The sequence below is a fragment of the Macrotis lagotis genome, chromosome X (genome assembly GCF_037893015.1).
Source record: "Macrotis lagotis isolate mMagLag1 chromosome X, bilby.v1.9.chrom.fasta, whole genome shotgun sequence".
NCBI lineage: Eukaryota > Metazoa > Chordata > Mammalia > Peramelemorphia > Peramelidae > Macrotis > Macrotis lagotis.
In genome coordinates, this window is record NC_133666.1 from 692,159,821 (window position 1) to 692,187,401 (window position 27,581).

General features: G+C 42.5%; 1 protein-coding gene across 7 annotated transcripts in view; it reads left to right on the forward strand.

Moving 5' to 3' along the window:
* OSBP2 (oxysterol binding protein 2) overlaps positions 1 to 27,581 on the forward strand; it is a 273,029-nt gene that overhangs the window by 230,092 nt on the left and 15,356 nt on the right. For 6 of the 7 annotated variants that reach the window (XM_074206362.1, XM_074206361.1, XM_074206355.1 and 3 more), the window contains 4 exons: positions 6,567 to 6,669; positions 9,989 to 10,046; positions 10,445 to 10,591; positions 19,168 to 19,413. In XM_074206362.1, the coding sequence (XP_074062463.1) occupies positions 6,567 to 6,669; positions 9,989 to 10,046; positions 10,445 to 10,591; positions 19,168 to 19,413 (554 nt within the window). The remainder of the gene's footprint in view (positions 1 to 6,566; positions 6,670 to 9,988; positions 10,047 to 10,444; positions 10,592 to 19,167; positions 19,414 to 27,581) is intronic. The other variant, XM_074206357.1, reaches the window with a different exon arrangement.

Genomic DNA, 27,581 nt, shown 5'->3' on the forward strand with positions numbered 1-27,581 from the left:
TGTGCATTTGAATAAAGACAACAAGGCCAGGTGTTTTATCCTTGAAGCTCTCTTGGATTTTGTCTCTTACAAATTAGTAAACATGCCTGTGATCTTGCTCCTTTCAATGGGATCCAACTTCGCAGTTTCTTTCCCCATCACTTTTCAGTTTAAAACCCTTTTGGTTAGATTTGCAATCTCCACACGGATTTGTCTTTGCCAACCCTTGTTAAGTAGACTCCATGCCAGACTACAAGACCATCAATTCTAGACTTTAAGTTTAAGAGCCAAATCCCATTTGTAGACATTGTCTTTTGATCCACATGTTTACATTCCAATTTTCCTTTCTTATCAAAATCTCCCTTCAGTTGGCTTCAATGATGGAAACTCTCCTGGTGCTCTGAGCTCTTCCCTTTCCTCCCTGGGCTTTATCATCGATCCCTAGCAATATTGACCTTCTGAACAAGGAAAGATAATATTCCCACTGATACCTAAGCATTTTGAAACCAGTTCATGGAACAGCCTATTAGGAAGGACATTGACAGGTTACAGTAGAGCCCAAGGAAGATGGCCAGAATGTGAGATGATTGAAAGTAGGGATATTATTTAGAGGAGAAACTAAGGGAAAATGTGGGTATGGTCTAATACTCCATAGGATGGATGTCTTTACTGGAATTAATGACTTCCCCAGCATGACTCCAAAGGGCAAAATGAGGTTATAAAGGTGGAAGGTATCAAGAGGTAGACCTTCACTCCAGCACCTCGCTTTTATTCTGTATATGACTTTGTGGACAGCTATCCTGAAGTCAGGAGGACTTGAGTTCAAATCTGACCTCAGGTACTTAGTAGCTGGGTGACCCTGGAAGCAAGTCCTCAGTTTCCTCATCAGTAAAATGAGCTGGAGAAGGAAAGTAGCTTTGATAAGTAAGTCCCAGAAAGGATCCTGAAGAATCGGATGTGACTGAAACGACTGAATATCAACAAAAACGTGTCTTCATTCTTTAGATGTATGTCCCTTGTGTGTGTGTGTGTGTGTGTGTGTGTGTGTGTGTGTATTTTGCAAGTCAGTGGGGTTAAGTTACTTGCTCAAAGTCACACAGCTAAGTGTTAAGTGTCTGAGGCTGAGGTCAAATTTGAACTCAGATTCTCCTGACTCCAGGGCCAGTGACTGTCTACTGCACCACCTAGCTGCCCCAAGATATCCTTCTTTTAAGCAACAGCATGTGGGATTTTATTTTCCTAACCAGTGTCACATTCTTCACTTCTTTTCATTAGTATTTAATCCATTCACATTTAAAGTTAGAAGAGTTAGATTTATATTTTCCTTCATTTGTCTCTAATGATGATTTTTCTTTCTCTTCATTTATTGTGCAGTCCCATACAGGGCCTGGAATCAGGAAGATCTGAGTTCAGATTCCCCCTTAGACAATCACTAGCTGTCCTTGTGGAAGTCAGTTCAGCTATGTTTGCCTGAGTTTCCTCGGTTGTAAAATATAGATAATAATAACACCTGCCTCCCAAGATGTTGTAAGGATTAAATAAGATAATAATTCAAAAGTACTTAGCACTTGGCCTAACACATAAGAAGTTTTATAGAAATGCTGCTTTTTAGTAGTTGTTATTAAACACAGTGCTATGTCTCTTCAGTCATTTTAGCTTAACTTGATTTAAAGCAGTTCTGTTCCCCTCAGCTTTCTTCCTGTCACTCTCAAGGTTCTCCTTCCTTCCTCATTTATTCTACTTTCCTTAGTTTTAGAGGGTTTTTTAACTCATTAGATACTTTGTTTTTCTTGCTTTTGTGTAGTGATTTAATTTTTCCCTTCTTTTTTTTCCCCCTTCAGGTCATCAAGTACTTCCTCTCCTCTTCAGTTTTTATTCTTTTGGGGTTTTTTATTTCATTTTCAGTTGATTTTTCTTCTTCCATTCCCATACCCTACCCATTGAGAACACAAAGAAAACGAAACCAATTTCAAATATAGTCAAGTAACTATAGTCAAGTAAAACAAATTCTTTTATACATGACCCCATTGCTCCTAAAAAAAAGAAAAGAAAATCTGGTTCATTTTCCCCTCTGAGTCCATCACTTCTCTGAGGGTGGGCAGCATGTTTCATGAGTCCTTTGGAATTGTGGATAATAAGAGTTGCTAGGTCTTTCAGTTGTTTGTCTTTGGCATCATTGTATACATCACTTCCCTCTATCTTGTTCAAACAAGTCCTCCCATATTTTTCTGAAAGCATTCCCTTACTCATTTCTTAGAGTACAGTAGTATCCCATTACATTTATATGCCATAATTTGTTTAGCCATTCCCCAGTTGATGTATGTCATCAAGTCTTTGCCACTACAAAAAGAGCTACTTTAAATATTTTTGTACTTATGGGTTCTTCTCTTCTTTCTTTGGAGTACAGGCCTCCTAATGGTCTATAATTCAAAGTGAATCAAAAGGGATACACAGTTGAGTAGTTTTTTGGGTATAGTTCCACATTGCTCTCCAGAATGGCAGAGTTTATTCACTTCTCCACTCAGTGCATTAATGTACATCCCCTTCCAGCATTTGTCATTTTCTTTTTCTGTCTGTGTATGTGTGTTAACTTTACCAGTCCAATGGGTGTGAAATGGTACTTCAATGCTCTTTAATGTACAATTCTATAGTTATTAATTAGAGTATTTTTTCATGTAACTATTGGATACTTTGAACATCGTTCCTCTGAAAATTGCCATTTCATATCCTTTGACATTTAGCAGTTGGGGAACTGACTCTTATTCTTGGATTTGAATCAACTTCCTCTATTTTTTAAAAGAGAACTTTATCAGAGAAACATGTATTGATTTTCCCCCTTACTCCCAATTTTAGCTGCATTGATTTTGTTTTTTAAAAATATTTCTAATTTTCATGTAATCAAAATTGGCCATTTTTATTTACTGTGAAGTTTGGTCATGAACGCTATCCTTATCCATAAATCCGGCAGATAATGTCTTCCATGCTATGCTTTAATTTCTTTATGCTATGTCCCCATTTTGTCCAAATCACGTATCTATTTGGAATTTGTGTCCAGTCACAAAGACCTTTAAAATGGTAAATGGCAGTAGGGAACTCCCAGGGTTTATTAAGTTGGGGGATGGATAGAGTGGGAAGATAATTGACTCAGAGAGATCAAAGAGGAGGTCCTTGAAATAAGCTAGGAGAGAAGTGTTATGGGTCTGAAATAAGGAGAGGGGCTCAGATTAAGAGAGGGTGAAGGGGAGAGTGAGCAGTAGCAGATATGCTGAGGTTACAAACCTGGGAGAATAGGGATGTTTTATTAACAAATATAGGGAAGATTGGAAGAGATCTTGCATAAAAATGATGATAGCTGATAAAAGCACAGAGAAGAGGTATCTAGATCAGAGCCTTGGCAAGTACTCCCACAGTTAGGGGAGATGTTAGAGGTGCCGATGAGCCAGCCAAGGAGACTGAGAAAGAGCATTCAGACAGGTGTCATAGGAGAAAAGGACAGGAAGATGCAGCAGAGAGGATGAGGATGACAAAAAGACCATACAGTCTGGTCATTAAGAAGATGTCATTTGGAGAAAGCAATGCCAGAGGAGTTTGGAAGCCATACTATAGATGATTAAGAAGAAAATGCAAAGAAAGGAAAGGGGAAATGTGTATGGACAGTTTTTTCTAGTTTAGAAGGACAAAAGGAAGAAAGAGAAAAGACAGCTGGAGGGGATGAAAAGGTTTAGGGAGGGTTTTTTATGGATAAGCAAACTTGGGTGTGTTTGAAGGCTGTAGGGATAGAATCAGGAGATAAGGAGGGGTTAAAAATTCAAGAGAATCTGCATTCTCTTGGAGAGACTATACCTTATGGTATCAAGGGCACAACCTGTAAAGGTTGAATTAGACAAGATGATGAGCCACCTCATTTATTAGAGTCTGGGGAAAGAGAGGAGAGAGGGAGGGATCATGGTCAAGGGAGAGATCCTAGGGAAGTCTTAACTGAGAGGGCAGAGGGGGATGTGTGTAAGACCTGAGGGGACAAATCATCAAGCAGTTACTTTAGAGTCTGCTACACCATCCAGCAAATACTGTGCCCACTGTTGGGGAGTCCTTGCTCTCAAGGAGCTCACAATCTAATTGGGAAGAAAACCTGGTAAATAGTTATGTACAAAGGGCAGCTATATGGTAGTAATGGAGAGAGAGCTCTGGGCTTGGTGTCAGGAAGACTCAGCATCAAGAGTTCAAATCCAGCCTCAAACACTTCTTAGCAGTGTGACCCTTAACCCTGCATACTTTAGTTTCCTCAGCTATGAAATGAGCTGGAGAAGAAAATGGCAGACTACTCCAGTATCTTTGCCAAGAAAATCCCAAATGAGGTAATGAAGAGTTGAACACAATTGAAAAACTACAACCATGTAAAACAAGATGGATGGATGGATGGATGGATATGGATGGATGGACGGATGGACGGACAATATGAGTTAGAGATTATCTCACTGAAAAACCAGTCTTCAAACATTTATCAAGTATTTACTATGTGGCACGTTACTGGGGATACCAAGAAAGGCAGAACTGTTATGTCTGTCCTCAGGGAACTCCCATTCTAATCAGGAAGAAAAGGGGCACACAAGATGTAGTAGAGAAGGAGAAACCTCCTACAGGAAGTCGGAGTTGTCTTCAAGGCAGTGGAAAGGATGGGCAAATCCTGTGTGAAGGCATAAAAACAAATGCTGGAGAGTTGTGCTTGTGTAACAGTGAGCAGGCCTTTGTATGTGGCTAATGGAGTATGGGGATGGGAGCCAAGTACTAGAAGGCTGCCAGGTTGGAATGGGTTATGTGTGGAAGGGCTTTATGTTTGATCCTGGAGGTCAGAGGGAGCCAGTAAGAGAAGGGCAGTCACTGGGGTCTGATCCACTTTAAAATCACTTTAGTCACAGAATAGGGGTTTGATTGGAGTTACTGTAATAATACTTTAGATAAGAGTGATGAAAGCCTGAAATAGGATAGTGGCTGGGAATGTTTGTGTAGGAGAGATGTTATGAAGGTGGAAATGACAAGGTTTGGCAGTGGAATGGCTATGTGTGGAGTATGATGGAGGAGTCAGAGTGGTGGGCTTGGGAGTGTGGGAAGAAGGTGGTGTCCTTGACAGATTCACAGAAGTTTGGAAAGAAAGATAATGCTCAGTTTTGTACTTGAATTAGAGATGTCTATGGGAAATAGTAAAGGCACAGAGATCCAGATCTACCTAAGTTGCTAAGAACATTGTCTATGTCATCGCCTAGAGAGATTTTTGGAGAAATCATCACCTTTTAAGTCCTAGTTCCTGAACCAGAAGTGGAATGAGATTTAGCCCTTGTTTTCAGCAAAGAGGACTGACCACCCAAACTGTGGTCCAGGTCAGGAAAAGAGGCCTCTAGGGGATAGGAATGAACTAGGCATCAGATATTCTGAAGAAAATCTTTCAGGTAACTTGCCTAGCAAAAGCCCCACAAACAACTTAGGCCCAGTTTAGCTTTCTTTCTTTCTTGGGGCACCTCAATGCCTTTGGCTTTCTAGGCTTGGTCCAGGTTGGCACTTAAAGGAACAAGGAGCAGCTAGTGAGTCATGGGCTTCTAGACTATAGGGGCCCAAGCCTCAAGAATCCTCCAGAATTGAGTGGTATCAGCCCTGTCAGCCTCAGTAAATTCTGTACTCCTCTTCAGAGCTGGATGGGGCCTCTAGCACCCAGATAGCAGGAGGCTGGCCTCAACTCCAGTGGATGTGGAGGAGTTGGGATTGAAACCAGATCTAGCACTCTTGTGTTGAGCAGAGTAGCCCAGGCCAGGAGAGTGTATGTTTTGGAGACCAGAGCAAACCAAGTAGGCAGCCCAAAATTAGGTGGGAGCAGGTAATGTGGGTCCCCCACAGGGCAAGCCAAGATAGGCTAGGGAGGACAATCTTGGATGTGCTGTTGACCAGCTTCTCACCAGGAATCCTGGCCTGGAGACAGGGCCTGGTTCTAAGCTCCTTCCAAACACCTGCCTTCCATGCTGAGAGCTGCCTTCTGGGGTCCTCCAGCCTTGAGCTTCCCAGCAAAGAGTGTAGGGAAATGAGCATTTTAAAAAAAGAAAAAGAAAAGCAGAAACCATTGAACTGACTCTGTGAGACAGACCCCAGGAGGAGAGGAGACTTCTATAGTGTCACACAGGGTCTTCTGATGAGCCAGTGCACAGAGTCAACTACCAAACAGATCAGAAGGGCAATTTGGGGCCAAAGGGAAAAGAGGCACAGGCTGGCTTCACAGTCTCAGCCAAGGCCTCTTGGTTGTAAAATGTGCCAAATTACACAGGGCTGTAGAGAAGAAAGGGTTGTGTCGACCAATCTTAAAGGGAAAGGGCTCTGGGGATGAGAGTTGTAGGCTGGATTATTTTTAATCAATATTATTATGGGAATGGGGGGATACATTTCACACACACACACACAGTTATCACAGTGTATCAGTCACTGCTGACACCTGAATAAGCTGGCATCATTGTAAGCAGTGTTCACATGGCTGGAAACTGTATTCTTTCATATTAAAACAGTGGACTTACTAGTGGCCATGGGGTTAACCTGAAGCATCTTCCTAGGGGCCAAAGGGGAGAACAGTGACGAAGATGAGGATACAGAGTATTTTGATGCCATGGAAGACTCGTCTTTCATCACAGTAATCACAAATCCTAAAGACAGCAGGTAAGTCTTTGCATTCATTGTCCTAGCCCTTGTAGTGGCATTTCACCTGTAATCCAAGCTAAATTGTGCAAGCCTGCCCCATACACATTTCTCAGGTACCTCAGGGTTCTAGGGAAGATAATAAAAGTGTGCACAATATGAGCCTGCCCCTGATGGGATAGCTAGGGCTTGGACCTAGCCATACCATTCACTAACTCTCTAAAGTTACCATCTCAGGCATCAGTGATGTTTCTTCATTTTTAAAATGGGATTGAGGGTGGGGGCTGGGGTTTTCTCTAAAGTCCAGGAGCAGCTTGTAGCTTGTAGTTCAACTTGTAGTTCAAGACTCGTCATTCTGTGGTCGTGAGACCAGGAGAGCCAGAAGAGAATTAAAATACAGAGGATATAAGGGCATGAAAGATGAACAACCTCATGCCAACTCACTCTTCCATCTCCACCTGTCCTTCAGGATCCATGAAAACATGTCTTGATTCCTAACAAGAAGTCCTCTCTCCTCTGAACTCTCCTAGTTCCATGTCCTTTGGTCCTGGCTCCCCCCCACACCTATTCCCTTATCTATTGAAAGGGGTGATAATTCTTGAACTGCCTACTTCCAGGGCAACTGGGAGGCAGGTAGAAATGAGCTGCTATATCCCTACTGAGCATGGGAGGTCCCATCTTCTGTCCCCTAAACTAGCTCTTGGTGTCCCCCTTATTGCTTTATCCCATAAACATGGATTAACTAAGTGCCTCCTCTATACCTAGCCCATCCCTGCCCAACCCCAGAGGTTCACAAGCTGGAGCCTAAGAAGGGATCCCCAAAACATGGTGTTTGTGGGTTTATATTCAGGGTTACTCAATTAGTCAGCATCTGAGGCAGGACCAGGGCTTGCTCTCCCATGGCTCTCTCCAAGAGAGAGTAGCTTCTTGGGGACAGGTCCTGTTTCCTTTTCAGCCTTGCCTCCCAACCCTTACTTACTGTTTGCTGGAATGGGTTGTAAGAACTAGAAAGATTTGTCCTGGACCAGATCTTAAGAGATGGATGAACTAAATGACTCTCTGGGGAAAGAGGGAATAAAGAAACTCTTCTTGGGACCAGAGAACACCTGGGACAGAAGGGTCAGATTTGAGTTCCACAGAAGGAATAAATATCTTTCAAAAATTTCCAACAGTGACACAAGCTGCTCAGATGAAGACAGTCCATGCAGGATGACCTTCTTTCCCCAGGGCAGAAATGGCCTAGTTGTCCATGAGATCCTCCACAGTTCGGGAGCTTTTGCCCCACCTGTGCCTGTGTTCCTCTCCATTCTCCACCTTGCAATGGATGAGTGGCTTGGGGCTACACTTTTGTCTTCATAGCACAAATGTCTACACCTTGGCTACCCTGACCACTTTTCAGCAGTACCTTACAATCATGTCCAAGACTGTAACATGAGTCTTGAGTCTGCAACGGATCCCATGGCCCACCCCAATGTCAGGGGTCACTTCTCTGGAGCCTGTTAAGGCTGACAAAGCACTTTCCTTATGCTTATTGAAGAAGAGACTGTAAATGAGAAAACTGGGGTGCCAAGAAAGTGACTTGCCCCAGTCACAAAATTGGTGACATCCAGATTCAAGTGTCCTCTCTCCCAATCCAGTGGAGTTTCCATTAATTTTGCAGCATGCCGTGGCAGAGAGAGAACATTTTCTGGAGAATTCGGAGACAATTCTCAGGAGTTGGGGGCACGCAGGGAAAGATCGGCAAAGAAAAGAAGACCAGGACAAACCCCTAGGATGAGGTGGTACATTGGCTTGGGTGGTGTGATGGGTAGAGCCCTGGACCTGAGATCAGGAACCTCATCTCACTCAATAGTCATTTCACTTCAGTTTCCTTAGCTGTAAAATGGGGTTAATAATAAGAGCATCTGCCTCATAGGGATGCCTTAAGAATACAAGGAGGAGGGGCGGCTAGGTGGCTCAGTGGGTAAAGCACCAGCCCTGGAGTCAGGAGTACCTGGGTTCAAATCCAGTCTCAGACACTTAATAATTACCTAGCTGTGTGGCCTTGGGCAAGCCACTTAACCCTGTTTGCCTTACAAAAAAAAAAAAAACAAACCTAAAAAAATACAAGGAGGTAACATTTGTCAAGTGTTTTGCAAACCTTAAAAAAGCAGTGTTAACAATTGTTAGTATCCTCATTACCAATAGTCCAGTTTCACTGTATTAGGGAATATGTGACCAGGACGGATGTAGAATGAGAGTAGAGCAATCAGTTTGGAGCCAGCCCATGGAAGGCCTTGAGGGCAATGCCAGCCTTGTCCCCAGAGGCCCTAAGAAGCTAGTAGACCTTTGGAAGTAGGGGAGAGGGGAGAGGACAGAAGCACAGTAAAACAATGAAGACTTGGATGAGGACTGGAGAGGAATGGACAACTTCAGGACGTGACAGAGAGAAACTTGAGGAAACTTGGTCAAGTGATTGTAGATGGCAGTTAAGGGTGGACAGAAGAATTTACTGTGGTTCTGCGAAAATAGCAGCCCCACCAAGAAAAATCAGAAAATTGGAGCAAGAGAAGCACAACCAAGACACCGTATTTGCACTTTAGAAATCATTTGTCCTAGCCAAAATCTCAGAAGCTAGTGATGTCCAGGAGGAAGCAGAGTCAGAAAGGGCACCAGATTTCCTGGAGCAGGGAAGGCTCCCTTTGCTTTCCTGTTGCCTGTTTCCCCATTGTGCAGGGGTCTACCACCCATCCCTGAGCAGGGGCAAGGCCATGACAGTATAACTAAGACAGGGAACCTGTCACCTCTCAGCCTGTTTCCTCACTACAAAATGGAGATAATTCTGCCTATGCCACTTACTGCATAGTGAGGATAAGATTACAACTGCCATCCACAGGGTCAACAGCAAATAGCTGTGTCCATTGTGCTTTTTCAGATCCTTAGTTCTTGTAGTGTGGGCAGTGTGATGACTCCTCTGTCTCTTCATGTAGATGGTCAGTTCAGGGAGGAACTGACTAAGGGGTGGAAAGGACCCTGCTGATCGCCTGCTTCCCACCTAGTCACCCTATGGCCAACCTCATGATGAGCCTTTCTGCTCATCCTAGCAAGATTGAGCCCTGGATAACAAACATAAACCCCCTACCATCCCAGGAGGACTTAAAAAAGCTGGCCCTCTACAGACCTGAGTTTCTTCCAGGTCCTCATTTGACTTTCAGGAAGGTTTTTCCTGGAGGGACCAAGTTGGAAAACCATCTGGTTAAGCTATAGTGACTGAGAACAGCCCAGTTTGGGAGAGTCATTAAGTCTTTTGGACTGCAGGATAGGTCCTACAAATACCATTTGACCTTTGTGTTTTCCACAGAGCTGCGACAGGCGGGAATGAGGCAAGCACAGTGGAGGCCTGGAATGCAGAAGATCATGTGAGTAACCTGGCCAGAGATGATGGGCTTCCAGCCATGGGGAAGTAGATGAATAAGGGACCTCAAAGGGTCTGTGGCCTAGAAGACAAAAATAGAAATCATCCCTCCATTCTTGAATTTTCAATGAGGTCTTTTCCAAATTAGGATGCTTCTGTCTGGGAAAGGGACATAAGCTGCCTCCATCATAGGCCTTGAGCTTCCCTGCTCAGAAGGCAGCCAGAAGCTACAGGGATGAGCCCCGTGGATGTCCAAGGGAGGCAGGGCCCTGTAGTCCCAGTCCTGCCCAGGGTCAGAATATGGGCACTATCCGGGTGGCCTGAGCCCTACTTGCCCAAAAGGAGATCGTTTCCTCAGGCTGAGGCCCTAGTCCCCAGCTCCTCCTCCTGTTTCTTTGGCAGGTGTTTGGAAACGTCTCACGTGCCCCGAGCATGCCACGCAAGGTCAAAAGGAGGTCACGTATACCTGACAAACCAAACTATAACGTTAACCTCTGGAGCATAATGAAGAACTGTATTGGCAAAGAGCTGTCTAAGATTCCCATGCCTGTACGTGAGCGGGGCCCAGACAGGGGCGGCTGGGGTCCTGGCCAGAGGGGCCTGGATGGTTTTTAAAGCTTTATATTTTGGTTCCCATAATGAAAAGTAATCCCAAGTCTGTCTGGGTAACAAGGTTGAAGAACCTAAAACTTTTAGAGCCAAGGGACTTGACAATGTTTATACAGTAAATCATGCAGTACTTCTCTCTTAGTTGGGACCCTGACTTGTTCTCCCAGCACAGCTCCTTGAGGTTGGGGTCATGAGACACATTTTTGAAAGGAGAAACACAGGGTCACACATGGAGCAAGGATGAGAGCCAGAGCTTGCAGTAAGGCCATCAGAACAAGGTTAGGTAAAAGAGAGGACATGGTTATGTTATTTATGCAGATGAGATACTCATTTGGGCAAATTCAGAAACCAGAGAAGTAGCTTACAAGCAAAAATCATAGTGATGTTTGTCAGTATGGCATAAACTGTGGATCACCTGAGAAGAAACAGACTGGAAAAAACAATTTCTAGCAGTAATGAGGGACTGTCAATGAGTCACACTTGATTCTGGAGCCGTGTGTTCTTTGTCCAAAGCCAAGAAGAAAGGACTTTGCCTTGATCATTTCATCCCGCCAAAAGTGGAGGAGCCAACTGAGGGAAATTCCACTCTAGATGGGATTTTTAACTACCAAGAGGAAATGGTGAGACCTTTTGGAGGAAGTGACCTTTCCACCTTGAGATTTGTGATACCCAAGGGGAAGAAAATTAGGAATGGCTGGGAACCCTAGGTTTTGGGACAGTCAATTCCAGAGACAGAAGGGAAGCCCAAGAAGGATGGGTAGTTTTCCCCAAAAAGAAGAAGACATCAAGAGAAACAATTCCAGTTACCTGAAAAGAGGAGACTTAACCAAGGAGACAGAGAAATGTTCAGGGAACTCTTAATTTGTTTAAAAGAGGTGGAATCACATGTGCAGGTGTTGAATAAACACCATAAAAGCCTGGCCCATTTTTTATCATAATCATGGTAGAGAGACTGAATCATAGAGGAGCTGCAGCAGGTAAGGAAAGCCAAGGAGAAAAAAAAATCATGGTGGCAAGGAGTACTGCTGAGGAGTGTGAGTGAAAGGAGGGGAGGGTAAGAGTTCTTTTTCATGGGGTAGGGCAATGGTGACCTAGGAGAAAGGGAAGGCAAAGCTACTCAATTCACACATGACTTGTTTTCTATCCAAAAAGAGTGATCTTTTGACTAGAAATGTTCAAACAAAAATAAGTCATATGAAGTTAATATGCTGAGATAAATAAGGAACTGGTCAGAAAGTCCCTGCCTGCCCTTGGTGAGTTCAAGTCACTTGGATCAGAATAATTCCATCTTCAGGTACCTGACCTGAAGTTGGGGGCAGCTAGATGGTACAGTGGCTAGAGCACTGACCCTGGAGTCAGGAGGACCTGAGTTCAGTCTGGCCTCAGACACTTAATTGCCTAGCTGTGTGACCTTGGGAAAGTCACTTAAGCCCATTGTCTTAAATAAAGAAAATTGAAAAAAGAAAAGAAAAAGAACTGGCAGTTTTGACAGCTAAGCCATGGCTATTAGTAGGGGAGAAGAGGGAGCATACCAACTATAGGCCAGGGATCTATACTTGGATTCCTACTAGAACTCTAGAATGTGGTGGTGGTGGTGGTGGTGGTTGTTTGTTTTCAAAGAGAATTAAAGGCATAATGTCTTGACTTGAATGTGAATTGAATTTAAGTAAGACAGAGTCACACAATCATCTGTTAGTGACAAGATAAAAGCTAAGACCAACGAGAGTGGCCCACCTGCAGAAGCAGCAGTAATTACAAAGGCTTTATCAAGTATAGGTCTTCCAGACTCACCTTAGTTCCCTTTTTGACAGTTACTAAATTAGTAGATGAGGGGAGTGTCATAGCATTTGATCAAGTCTCTAGAGTGTTTATGAAAGAGACAAAGGCTTTTGTTTTGTTTTGCTTTGTTTCTCGTCCTCTGGATGTGGATAGCTTTGTCCAAAGCAGGTCTCCTAGGGTTGTCCTAGTTCTCTGAACTGCTGGGAGGAGCTGCATCCATCAAGGTGGATCAACTCACAATGGAGATAGAGGCATTTGAAGAAGACAATGGTGCATTTAAATGAATTTGGAACTGATTGAATGACCAGAAGCAAGAGATGTCATTAATGATGGCTTAATGTCAGCCTGGAAGGCTGTGCTTGGCCCTGTGTTTTTTTAACACACTTATCAATGACCTAAAGATGATGTACTTAACAAATTTACAAATGAAACAAAATTGGGAGAATTGTTCAACACACTGACAAAGGAACAAGGTTCAAAAAGATCTTCATGTGCTTGAACACTGAATCAAATCCAAATTAGATGAAACTGAACATAGAGAAGTTCACACTTGAAGTCTTATACAAGGAAAGATGGTCAGAAAGCTTGTTCTGAAAACAGGTTAGTGGCGCTAGTGGACTGCACATTCCATAGTGGTACAAGGTTACCAAGAAAGCAGTCTAAGATGATGATCCTGGTGGTAAGAGAGGCTCCATCTGCTGCTTTTTGGTCGTGTGTCACCTGTCAGATACAGGATTCAATTTTAGGAAGGACCTTGGTAAGTGGAGAATATCCAGAGGAGGGTGAAGGACTTGGCTAGTTCCATACCACTTGAAGACTGGTAGAGGGATCTGGTAATATTCAGCCTCTAAAAGAGTGCTCTTAGAGGAATGTCACTGGTCTATAATTATCTTAAGGGTTGTCCCCTGAAGGAAGGATCCTCCTTATTCTGCTTGGCTGAAAGGCAGCTAGGTAGAGCCAATGAAGAGGCAAACATAGGCAAAAGGCCCCAACAGGTCAAAGTATTCAGAGGTAAAATGTGTTGTCTCCAGAGATGGCAGATTTGTCCATCAGTAGAGAGCTTCAAGTTAAAGGTCACTTGCCAGGTATGTTGTAAGAAAAGTTTTCCTTCACAGACTTGCTAGTGTTTGAAGGTAACTGTGACTGTTAAACATTTGGACAGTGGGCATTTGTTAAGCACCTGCTCCATGTCAGATACTGGGCTAGGCAGTAGGGTTACAACCAAAAGTGAGATAGTCCGTGCCCTTGAGAGTCTCCTTGAGAGATTATATACTACTCGAAAGTCAACTTACACCTCAAATTCCCCCCTGTTATATATACTCAACAAATTGCAGAGGAAAAATGTGAAGTCCAATATATGACCAATGAATTTTCATGTAAAAATTTTAATAAGATCTAGCAAAAAGAGGAAAGCAATATTCAGAAATATGTTCATTATGATCAAGTTGGATTTGTGCCACAAATATGAGAAAGGTTCAACATTAGAAAAACAATAAACAGTAATGATAATAAAAACAAAAACATTTAGAATCACATGGTTAATAAAGGAAAAACCTTGAACAAAAAGTACAAAACTCATTTATGGTCTAAACCCTGAGAGGCATTTTTTAATATAATATAGAGAAGTATATAGACATATAACCTAAAGCTAGCATTATTTATAATTGGGAAACACAGAAACTTTCTCAGTAAGAATAGGACTAAGCTTGGTCCCAAAGAGGAGGTATATAATAATTCCCCCTTTACAAAGGTGAAGGACTGTGGGTATAAAATATTGAATCTAGTGTCAGAATTGGTAAAATGTGTTCGTTAATCTTGTTTAATGAGAAAGCAGAGATAAATTAGGAAATGCATGTCATATAAAAATAAAAGATATCAACTAAAACTTATTTTTTTTTTAGGTTTTTTTTGTTTTGTTGGGGTTTTTTTGTAAGGCAATGGGGTTAAGTGGCTTGCCCAATGTCACACAGCTAGGCAATTATTAAGCATCTGAGACCGGATTTGAACTCAGGTACTCCTGACTCCAGGGCCAGTGCTCTATCCACTGCGCCACCTAGCTGCCTCCTAAAACTTATTTTTTAAAAATTATTTGATACTAAGAAATATTAAAGTCAATAAATGGAACAGACTAATAAGCAAGAATCAAAAGAAATTCCTTTCAGTAAACTAGTTTTTAATAAATGAAGGAGTGATTTTATTTGAGCATGAGCTCCCTATTTGGCAAGAGCTCACTGAAAATGGAAGGCAGTTCTGTGAAAATTAGATTTAAAACAACTTTAAACCATATGCCACTGTAAACTTAAAATAGATGTGTGACCTGAATATAAAAGATCATGCTATAAAAAACTAGGAGAGGACTTGGTGAGGGGAGAACTCATAGTAAAACAAGGAACAGAAGAGATCTCAAAAGATAAAATAGGTTATTTCAGTTACAAGAAATGGAAAACCTTTGTGTGAATAAAATCAAAGCATCTGCTAGGCTAAGAAATCAAACCATCCACTAGGAAAAGAAAGTCTTTACATCTCAGATTAAGGGACTCATATCCAAGAGACATAAAAAATTAGAACAAATATCCAAACAAATATTTCCTAATGGTTAAATATTCAAAGTACTGATAATTAACAGTGATTATTCTAAGCTATTAATGATAAGATAACTGGAAATCAAAACTACTCTGTTTTTACCTCATGTCAACTGACAAAGATGACAGTCACTGTGAAAGACAGACCTTGATTAAGTTGGGAACTGGTACATCCATTCTCGAAAGCAATTAGTGATTAGTCTAAGAAAGGGACTATATTCATATCCTTTGAGTCCTCAAGTGAGAGTCTTTGTTGGGGTTAAACTAACCATGAAAGAGTCAACTCAAACCTGCTTGTCCAGTCATTGGAGTTTGCTACTTAGCAAAATTGGTCCCCATCACCCTTCCAAGAGTGAAGTTGCCTCACTCAGTGTTCATGTTGCGGCTTCAACCTCACAACTGAACTGTGGCTCTGAGGGAGTTTTCTATATGCTTCTGAGTAAGATGGTTTCGTCATCACATTGGTGAGGATACCACTGATTGTCTGGGTAGTCAGTCCCCAATCCCTAGAGGAATGCAACAGAGCTGTTTGTTGGGAATGTTGTTGGGAGTGCCTCAAGATTCAGGTAAGGAGTGGGACAAAGACTTCTGCATCTTGAGCCCTGCTTTATCAGAACCCCCATCCACTTGGCCAAGGAACAAGTGTTTACAGATCCCCAGTGAAGAGGAAGGTGGTGGAAATCTGCAAGACAGTCCATTCCCTTTAAGACAGCTCTGATCATTGGGAAATTTCCCTCCTTGTTGAACCAAAGCTTGCCTATCTGCATCTTCCCTCTCTTGATCCTTGGTCAGATCCATGGGGATCAGCAGAACAAGACTGAGGTCTTTCATTGGATAACTCTTCAAGTAAAGTCATTGGGGCATCAGTCAGCCAACAAGCATTTATTGAGTGCCTAATATGCCCTGGGCTAAGCTCTGGGGATACAAAGAAAAGCAAGACAGCTCCTGTCCTCAAGGAGTTCCCAGTCTAATGGAGAAAGCATCATGCCAAACAACTACATGCAGCCAAACCAGAGACAGGCTAAATTGGGAGTCATTAACAGAAGGAAGATTGTACCAGTAACAGGGATGGAGAAAGTCTGGTAGCAGAAGGTGAGATTTTAGCTGGAGAACCCAGGAAGCAGAGATGAGGAAAGAAAGAGATCTAAATGTGGAGGAGAGCTGGCAAACATGCCATGGGAGATGGAGGAGCAGCAAAGAGGGCAGAGTCAAGGCAGGGTGACTAGGAATGAAAAGCTTTAAAAGCCATACAACAGATTTTGTGTTTGATTCTGGGGGTGAATCATTGAACATAGGGGTAACACAGCCAGAGCAGTGCTTGATGAAAATCACTTGGGCAGCTCAAAGGAGGATGGACTGGAGTGAGGAGAAACTGTGGTGGGCAGACCCACTGGCAGGCTACAGCAATGGTCCAGAATGAGATGATGGCTACGCTCAGAGGGAAGATGCGACATGAGTACAAGAAGTGTTGTTAAGGTTCAAATGAGATTTGGCAACAGATTGGCTTGCAGAGGTGAGAGAAAAAGGAATCAAAGATGATATGGTTTTAAGTCTGGGTGATGATAACCCTCAATAGCAATAGGGAAGTTAGTAAGAAGGAAGGGCTTAAGGATAAAGAAAACTAGTTCAAGTTTGAATACCTTGGGTTTAAGATGTTAAAAGAATATCCAAAAAAAATAAAAGAATATCCAGTGTGAAAGGTATCTGGAGTGTAATACTGGAGATAGGGCTGGATATATATTGATCTGGGTATTTGTATAAACATGATAATTGGGATCCAAGAGACATTTGGAGATATGATACTGGAGCTCAGGAGGAAGGCTAGGACTAAAGGGAAAGCAGGCCAGAGCAAAGATTTAATTTAGGAGATGTGACCTGAAGTCCCAGCAAAGAAGACTGAGGAGCATTCAAACAGGTAAGAAAAATAAGAGGATAGTGTTGCAAGAACCTGAACAAAAGAGTATCTAGAAGAATAGAGATCAGTGGTGTCAAAGGTTGCAGAAAAGATGAGGACTGAGAAAAGACCACTGAATTGGGTGATGAAGAAGTCATTAGTAAGTTTAGAAAAAAAAATAATTTTGGTTGAATTAAGAGGTCTGAAGCCCAACTGCAGAGAGGAGAGAAAGAAGTGAGAGGAAAGGAAAAGGAGACAGCTTGTTGACAGCCTTCTCTGGGATCTTAGCCAAAAAAAAATGGAAAAGAGTTATAGGATGGGAGCTAGCAGAGTCTCATGGGTGGAGTGAGGATTAGAGAGACATGGGCCTGTAGACATGTAGATTGTATAGAAGCATCCAGAAGACAAGGAAAGATTGGAGATAAGTGGGTTGTGATGGAATAACTTCACCATATGTAGAGAAGAGCCATATCCTAATGTGAGACAGCTAAAGGTGGAGAGAGTGGCAGAAGGCATGGGAATGATGGGAGACTTGGTGAATTAGCTCAGGTTTTTTTCCAGTGAAATATGAGGTAAAATTCTCAGCTGAGAGGAAATGGTGCAGGGGCCATAGGAAGTTTAAGGAAAGATGATTTGAAAGAGCTACCTTGAAGTTCATAAGAGAGGTAGAATAGGATTGGTGAACAGCAATAAGCACCAAGTTAAAGTTACGTAGCACAAATTTGTGGAACAGTTGTGTGATTTTTCTCCAACTTCATTTGTCAACAGGTAAGCAGGAGCAAGGGCAGAAGACAGAGAGGGAGTGATCAAAGGCTGACATTTAACAGGGTGCAATAGTATGACAAGGATCACGGGACTTGAGAAAAGAGGACAATACAGAGTTGAGCTGGTTGAGCAAGGGATTAAGATGGGGAAATGTGTACTTAGCACAGGGGAGAGACACAGGGATTGAGGGATTGGCAATTACACGAGAATGGAGAACAGAGTTTGGGGTGGCAGAGTAGAGGGGGAGGTAGAATGGAAGCAGATTGTGCTCATATGAGGGAATTGGAGAGTTATGGATGTAAAGAAGATGGTGATCTCACCAAAGTTAGTCTTTCTTACAATCTCTTGATACGGTAGTGTTTTCACAGTTAAGACTTGGGAGTAACCCAAAGAATCAGTGATCTAGGGGTTCTGAGAGTCTTTGAATTTATCAATTATCTAAGATGGCATCCAAATGTAAGGCTTGGAGATCTCCAAAGTAAACCACATCTCTGCCTCCTGGCTAACTTGCCCTTCTACAGGAAGCCTTTCTTGATCCCCCTTAATTCTAGGGCCTTTCCTCTGCTAACCTTGTTTTAATATGATTTTTTTAATGGAAGTGTTCAGTAACTTGCCCAGGGTCACACAGCTAGCAGGTGTCTGAGACCACATTTGAACTTAACCTCTTGATTCCAGGGTTAAGCTGTACTACCTAGCTGCTCCTCTGCTAATTATTTTTTATTTATCCTGTATATAACTTGTTTGCACCTATTTATTTGTATATTGTCCCTTACCCTTTAAACTGTGAGCTCCTTAAGGGCAGAAGCTATCTTTTGTCTTTCTTTATATCCCTGGTGCTTTTGCTGTGCAGACCCTGGAGTCAGGAGGATCTGAGTTCAAATCCACTCTCAGACACTCGACATTAACTTTGTGACCATCTCCAGTCGATCCATGTCTGGTCACTGGACCCAGAAGACTCTGGAGGAGAAGTGAGGCTAGTGATTAAGCTCAGCCCCCCTTCACTCAAGTCCAATTCACATGCTTGTCGTGGCATCACCTCCCCTGGTGAGAACAAACGATAAATAGTGACAATCCCCGGTGCTTGGTCTATAGAAGGCACGTAATAAATGCTTATTGATTAGGTGTGTCAGAAACATCTATCCATATGTCTACATAATCATCATTGTCCTTCATAAACAAAAAGGACCATGTCGTCCTAGGCATGATGGCACAACTCACACATCATGATGATCACAGGAAGGGGAATGGTGTGCAAGAACATTTTCTTTCTGCCTTTTCCAGAATGGTCATTATGCCATGACCTGATGGGCTCCTGGAGATGGCCTGGATCCCATATCTTTAGGCAGTTATCTGAGTTATGTGCGGATGAGGAAACTGAGTCTTAAAGTGTTTTGACTTTGCTCAGATCTCCTCCTGGCAGAAAGGGCAGCCGTGAGCAAAACCTGAAAGGTTTGTCCAAACTGAGTTGTGGGGCCCTTGTGTTGTTCTGTCTGCAGGTGAATTTTAATGAGCCCCTGTCCATGCTCCAGCGGCTGACGGAGGACCTGGAGTACCACGAACTGCTGGACAAGGCCGTCAAGTGTGAGAATTCCACAGAGCAGATGTGCTTTGTGGCTGCCTTCTCCGTGTCTTCCTACTCCACTACTGTCAACCGCATCGCTAAGCCATTTAACCCAATGCTGGGGGAAACCTATGAACTGGACCAGATGGAAGAAATGGGCTTACGCTCGCTCTGTGAGCAGGTAGGGAGTGTGCAAAGTCTTCTTGCTCAGGGGTTGCTTCCTTCTTTGGGAGGGGTCTGCTGGGGGACCTCCCAGGGCCAAGCATACAGAGATGTGCATCTGTAATATCCCTGGGGGCTGCCTCACCTAGCACTAACAAGACCCTGAAACAACAAGGTGTAAGCTACCAAAGGAGGGCTGGACTGGGTATCCTCCTCTTTTATGTTGAGCTCTGTCAGAGGCATTTTGAAAAGAATCTTAATTAGACTACCTAGGTGCATTGATTCTGAGTGGAATCCCTCAGAAAGTGAAAGAAGGCAGTTCTTGGTGTCCTTTTCAGAAAGGCAGCAACACCTAAATTAATAGAGAGTGACTGAGGGATGCTGGGCTAGGGGGAGACCCCAGAGCCTGGGTGGGACCAGAGACACAGCACCTGTAGGAGCTAGAAGAAAGGAGAGGAAACCTGAGACATGAGGATCTGGGACAAGAGCAGGAGACAGTCAGAGGCAAAGCCAGATGAAAGCATTAGAAGCTTCTGACATCTCCAGAGGACTGGAAGAAGAATAGCCTTTGTAAAGCACTTCCTCTAGGCTGGAGAGTGAATATAAAAGCAATTTGTGCCCTTGAGGAGTGTACAGTCTAATAGGGAGACAAAGTAGAACAAATGCAGGGTCAGCTCAGGATGGTAAGCAGTAGTGGGGGGGGGGGGGTAGCAACTAGCCCCTGAGGGTCAGGGGAGGACCAGAAGGACTAAGAGCTAGAGAGACCAGAAATGGGAAGCATTCCATTCATGGAGACAGGAACTCAGGGATGGAACCAGCAAGGAAGCCAGTGTCTGGAATTTGAGGATGTAGAGGGAAGGAAAGAGAATAAAGATCTTTAAATAGCAGCCTGAAGACTTGCTCTTTTGTCCCGGAGGCCACATTGAGTAGGGAGATGACATGATCAGAATTGTGCTTTAAGAAAAATAATTTAATATTGGAGTGGAACATGGATTCGAATGGGAACAGATTCAAGGCAGGGGGACTAATTGGAGGATATTGCATATGGAAATATGTCTAATGGTCATCATATCTCTTTCCTTTTCAATGGATGGGGAAGGGCTCTGGGTACTGGTCTTACCAGAAGCTACTCTCTGAAGGGCTTTTAAATGCCAGCCAGAATTTACCAGCTCAAGGAGAGGCAAATTGGGCTACTGCCACTTACCACCAACTGTTGGAGAAGGGGAATGAATGACATGCACCTACAAGGGTTGGTCTTCCTTAATGACATCATTATCTTTGAGAAGACCTAGTTAGAATGTTGGGGGGATGGTACACAGTGGCCTCAAGCATCATTTGGAAAGTGCCAGTTATATAGTATCCCAGCCAAGCCTAGGGACCCATTGCTTTTCAATTGAGCATAAGCTATGATAATGTATAGAAAACAGAAAGTCTTGAGAGGCAGAGCCAAGATGGTGGAGTAAAGGCAGAGACTGGCATGAACTCTCCTGCAAACTTGTCCAAAAGTTTAAATAATGACTCTTAAAAAAATTCTAGGGGTGGCTAGGTGGTGTAGTGGATAAAGCACTGGCTTTCGAGTCAGGAGTACCTGGGTTCAAATCTGGTCTCAAACACTTAATAATTATCTAGCTGTGTGGCCTTGGGCAAGCCACTTAACCCCATTTGCCTTGCAAAAACCTAAAAAAAAATTCTAGAGAAGCCAAACCCACAAAAAAACAAGAATATACCTTAGAAGACTGGGAGGAAAAGTGTTGCACCAGAGTGAGAGAGAAGCACAATCCCAATAGAGAACATGCCAGCCCAGACCTGGCCCCAACAAAAAAAAAAACAAAAAAAAACCAAGAGCAGGCCTTGGGAGCCACCAAATCAGAAGCAGCAGTGGCTGCTTCCAAAGCTCCCCTCTACAGACAGTAAGAAGGTCAAAGACCAGGCCAGAAGGAGATTAGGATTATAGGGGTCTCTTTGCCAGCACTGAGGCAGGACTCATGTTGCTTTGCCCTTACTCAAATCCAGGTCACAGTTCTGGGTGGCAGTTGGGTAAAGACAAGCACTAGCACCTCAGAGCTTGCAGCTATAGTGGAGTGGGGAGGATTCCTCATGGTTTCAGTGCACCCTCCACTCCAGAAAGCAGAGCCTTCCTTTAACAGGGTTGGAAGTCAAGTAATAAGGTGGAAAATGAGCAAACAGAAAAAAAATTCTGACCATAGAAAGTTATGTTAACAGGGCAGATGAAAACACACAATCAGAAAATCATAAAGTTAAAGCACCTATATCCAAAGGCTCTAAGAAAATATGAATTTGTCTAAGGACATGGGAAAGCTCCAAAAGGAGTTTGCAAACCAAATGAGAGCTAGAGGGAAAAATGGGAAGAGAAATGAGAATGATACAAGAAAATCATGAAGTACAAGTTACTGGCTTAGCAAAGAAGAAACAAAATAATACTGAAGAAAATAACACCTTAAAAAACAGACCAGGCCAAATGGTAAAAGAGGGGCAGAAGGTCAATGAATAGGAGAATGCTTTAAAAAGCAGAATTGGCCAAATGGAAAAGGAGGAACAAAAGCTCACTAAAGAGAAGAATTCCTTGGAAATTAGAATTGAGCAAATGAAAGCTAACGACTTTGAGAAATAAATAAACAATAAAACAAAGTCAAAAGAATGAAAAAATTGAAGACTGGAAAAACAATTGACCTGGAAAATAGATCCTGGAGAGATAATAAAAAAAATTATTGAACCACTGAAAACCATGATTAAAAACAGAGCCTAGACATTATCTTGAAAGAAATTGTCCTGATATTCTTGAACCAGAGAAGAAAATAGAAATTTAAAGAATCCTCTGATCACTTCTTGAAAGAGATTCCAAACTGAAAACTCCCAGGACTATGGTCAAATTCCAGAACTCCCAGGTCAAGGAGAAAATACTGTAAGCAGCTAGAAAAAAACAATTCAAGTGTTAGGGGGCCATGCTCAGGATAACCCAAAATTTAGCAGTTTTTATTGAAGGGATTGGAAAACTTAGAAAATGATATTTCTTTTTTTAATTTATTCTCATTTTGTACAAATGTTTTTTATACATTAATAAAATATTCTTGTTTAAGAGTAAACAAAATACCCCCTCCCCCAAAAAATATAGACTTGCTTGAGCAATAAAGGGGAAAGAAAAAAAATAAAATTAAAAAAAAATAATAGTAATAATTGTAGGTATGGCCAGGTGGTGCAATGGATGGAGCACCAGCCCTGGAGCCAGGAGCACCCGAGCCCATATCCAGCCCTGTACACCCAACAATCACACAGCTGTGTGACATGCAAGCCACCCCAACCCCACTGCCCTGCAAAAAACATAAAAAGAAAAAAAAAGACATAAAATAAAATAGTAATAATAGTAGGGGTGGCTGGGTAGCGGACAGAACGCTAGCCCTTGAGCCAGGAGCACCTGGGTCCAAATCCGGGCTCAGATACCCAACAATCAACCTGCTATGTGGCCCCAGGCAGGCCACCCAGCCCCATTTGCCCTGCACCCCCCAAAAAATAAATAATAAAAAATGTGCTTCAGTCTGTGTTCCAACACCACCAACCCTATTGTGGGTGGATCACATTCTTTATGATAAGTCCATCACAAAAGTTACTTCCATATTTCTCCACTGTTGCCATTGCTGATTGCAACTCCCTCCTTTCGTATTTCTCCACTACCATGTACTATATTTTCTCTCTTCTTTCACTCTGACTTTGCTGTAGGGTAGCTGAGTGGTGCAGCAGACAGATCCCTGGCCCTGGGGCCAAGAGGCCCCGAGCCCCCCTACCATCCCTTAGGCCCAGCTTCCACCTGGCCCTATGGTCCCACACAAGCCTTCCAATTCCAGCCCCTTGCAAGAAGTAAAAAAGAAAATGTGTTATATCTGACCACTCTCCCTCCATAGTACATCCCTCACATCCCCCCTTTCCCCTGTCCCCCCTTCTTATTCCAGATGTCTATACCCCATTGAGTATATATGCTGTTTCCTCTCCTAGTCAACTCTGATGAGAGTGAAGATTCCCTCATTTCCCCCTTTCCTTACGCCCTCCCATATCGTTGCAATAGCTCATTGTAATAAAGAAAAATCTTATTGTATGAAATATCTTGGCCTATTCTCCCTCTCCTTTTTCTTTCTCCCATTATATTTCCTTTTTTTCTATTGACTCCATTTTTATACCATATTTTATCTTCGAATTCAGCTTTCTCCTGTCCTTCAACTATAAAAGCTCCCTCTACCTGCTCTATTTAACTGAGAAGGTTCATATGAGTATTATCAGTGTCATTTTTCTATACAGGAATACATGCAGTTCATCATCATTAAGTCCCTCATATTTTCCCCTTCTCCTCCAGTCTCTGTGCTTCACCTGAGTCCTGTATTTGAAGGTCAAACCTTCTTTTAAGTTCTGGCCATTCCAACAGGAACATTTGAAATTCCCCTGGTTCATTGAAAGTCCATCTTTTTTTTCCCTGGAAGAGGACATTCAGCCTTGCTGGGTAGTTGATTCTTGGTTGCATTCTAAGCTCTTTTGCCTTCCGGTATATTATATTCCAAACCCTATGAGCTTTTAATGTAGTTGCTGCTAAGTCCTGTGAGATCCTGATTGCAGCTCCACAGTATTTGAATTGTGTCCTTCTGGCTGTTTGTAATATTTTCTCTTTGACTTGGGAGTTCTGGAACTTGGCTATAATATTCCTGGGAGTTGGTTTTTTGGGATCTCTTTCTTGGGGGGGATCTGTGAATTCTCCCCATTTCTATTTTGCCCTCTGCTTCTAGGATATCAGGGCAATTTTCCTGTAGTAATTCTTTGAAAATGATGTCAAGGCTCTTTTCCTGATCATGACTTTCAGGGATTCCAATAATTTTTAAATTATCTTTCCTAAGTCTGTTTTCCATATCAGTTGTTTTTTCAATGAGATGTTAAACATTTTCTTCTAATTTTTCATTCTTTTGGTTTTGAAGTATTGAGTCCTGATTTCTCATAAATTCAGCAATCTCCCTGAGTTCTATTCTTTGTCTGAAGGATTTGTTTTCCTCAGAGAGCTTTCTTATCTCTTTTTCCATCTGGCCAATTCTGCTTTTTAAAGCATTCTTCTCCTCAATAACTTTTTGAACTGTTTTATCCATTTGACCTAAGCTGGTTTTTAGCATGCTCTTTTCTTCAGCGTTTTTTTGGCTCTCCTTAACTTAGCTGCTGACTTCATTTTCATGTTTTTCCTGCATCTCTCTCATTTCTTTTCCCAGTTTTTCTTCTAACTCCATTATTTGGTTTTCAAAGTTTTTTTTGAGTTCTGTCATAGCCTGAGCCCAATTTCTGTTTTTCTTGGAGTCTTTAGATGCAGGAGCTTGTGCTTCCTCATCTTTAGACTGAGTATTTTGATCCTTCTTGGGCTCACAGGCAAAATATTTCTCAGTGGTGTTCCTCTTGTTTCTCTGCTTGCTCATTTTCCCAGCCTGAGCCTGTTTTGGGGGTGCTTCCTGAGCTTTTGGGACACTCCTACAAGGATCTCAGTGTGTGAGGCTCTGTCCTCCCTCCTGGTCTGTGAATGACCATAAGCGCCCCCCTTTGCCTGACTGAGGTGGGGGGGGGGCCTAAACTGCAATTAGGATCTGATGTGGTCAGAACACCAGCCTCCTGCTCCAGGGACAGAGGACAGAGCTCTGCAGTCTCTCTCTCTCTTCACTCCCCTTCCTTCGTTCAGTGGGCTCATGCTCTGGGGGCTTATGCTTACCGGCTCCAGCTGCTTTTGTTTCCTGGATCTGGGCTGCTGCATGACCATGTTGCTCGCTATGTGCCCTGAGGGTTGGACTCCACATGCTTGCTCTGACAGCAGTCCCCCACTGTTCCCCCAGTTTGTGCCTAGTGCTTCCCAGGGTGTAGATCAGGTAACTCCCCCCGCTGCTTTTAGCCTAGGCTCCCAGTGCCCTGGGACTGCCTCCGAGAGACTGATGTTCTTTTGCTCTGGCAGGCCGCCCCTCCAACCCCAGGGAGCAGAGCCTTTCTGCTCTTCTCCAGTTCACCTTGAGTAGGAGAACTGCCTCACTGGGTCCCTCTGTGGGTTCTGTCTCTCGAAAATTTAGTTAGAGTCCTTAGTTTAGAAATTTTATGAGAGAGCACCTAAGAGATGATCCTCTCTTGTTGCCATCTTGGCTCCGCCCTGGAAAATGATATTTCAGAGGGTAAAGGAGCTAGGATTACAACCAAGAACCACCTCCTTCCCCCCCCCCCCCAAGCAAAAAATTGGCATAATCCTATGGGGAGGAATAATAAATATTCAATTAAATAGAGGGCTTTTAAGCATTCTAGATGAAAAGAACAGAGCTAAATAGTAGAAAATTTGACTTTCAAATATAGATTCAAGAGAAGCATAAAAGGCTAAACAGAAAAGAGAAATCGTAAGGGACTTAATAAAGTTAAACTTTATATTCCTTCATGGAAAGAAAACCCATAAGAATTTTCTCTTCAGTTAGAAGAGGCATATATAGACAGAGGGCAAAAGTATGAGTTGAATATGAAAGGATGATATCTAAAAAATCAAAATTAAGGGATGAAAAAGGAATGTACTGGGAGAAGGGGAAAAAAGAGAATGGGAGAGGTTATTTTACATAAAAGAGACAAGAAAAAACTTTTACAATAGAGGGAAAGAGAAGGGAGATGAAGGGGAATGAGTGAATCTTAATCTCATCAGAAATGACTGAAAGAGGGAATACTATACATACTCAATTGGGTTTAGAAATCTAGCTTATTCCTATGGGGAAAGGAGATAAAAGGGAAAAGGTGATAAAATAGAGGGCAGATTGAGGGAGGGGGCTAGTCAGAAGCAAAATACTTTTAAGGAGAAACAGGGTGAAAGAAGAGAGAGAATAGAAAAAATGGGAATAGGATGGAGGGAAATACAGTTAGCAATGGTAATGGAAAAAAATTTGAAGTAAGTTTCTCTGACAGAGGCCTCGTTCTCAAACATATAGAGAAGTGAGTCAAATTTATAAAAATAAAATCCAATTCCTAACAATCTTCATATGAAGTAATTTAAGCTATCTAAAACCATTTAAAAAAATCTTTCTTACCCCTCAGGAAAGTGGGAGGGGAAGGGGATAAGAGAAGAGGGAGGTAATAGAATAGAGAACAGTTTGGGAGAAGTGATAAAACATAGACACTTTTGAGGAGAGAGGGTAAAAGTAGAAAAAGAAAATTAACAGTTAAAATAGGAAGGAGAGAAAAATGCAGTTGGCAATAATAACTGGAAAAAAATTTGAAGCAAGTTTCTCTTGAAAAGGTCTCATTTTAGGGCTGCTAGGTGGCACAGTGAATAAAGCACCAGCCCTCAGACACTTAATAATTACTTAGCTGTGTGGCCTTGGGCAAGTCACTTAACCCCAATGCCTTGCAAAAACCTAAAAAAAAGTCTTGTTTCTCAAACATATAGAGGACTGAGATTTATAGAAATAAAAGCCATTTCTCAATTCATAAAAGACATGAACAGTTTTCAGATGAAGTAATTAAAGGTATTTATAGCCATATGTAAACTCGCTATTAATTGGAGAAAGGCAAATTAAAATATCTCCAATCATCCTGATCTATAATCTGGACACTGGACCCAGCTGGCTCTAGAGGAAAAAGTGAGGCTGATAACTTAGCAAAGGGTATTCATTCCCCTTCACTCAAATCCATTCACATGTTTGTCATAGCATCACCTCCCTGATGTTCTTTGAGATCAAAGGAACAAACATTAACATCACTACCTTACTGATTAGATTGATTAATAGGACAGGAAAAAAATGACAAATGTTGGAGGGGATGTAGAGTAAATGAGACATTAATAATGGCTGTCCTTCATTTTCGAAGAAGACCATGACATCAGGGAGGGGATGCCATGACAAGCACATAAATTGGATTTGAGTGAGTGGTGCTGTGCTTAGTCACCAGCCTCTCTTTCTTCTCCAGATATATCAGGGTCCAGTGGCCAGATAAGGATCAGGCCCACTAAAGATGACCCTAGATGTGAGGCAGTCAGGGTGAAGTAATTTGCCCAAAGTCACACAGCTAGTAAGAGTTAAGTGTCTGAGGCTGGATTTGAACTTCCATCCTCCTGACTCCAAGGCCTGTGCTCTATCTCGCCACCTAGCTGCCATGAGACAGTAATACATTGTTGGTGGAGTGGTGATTGGATTTAAC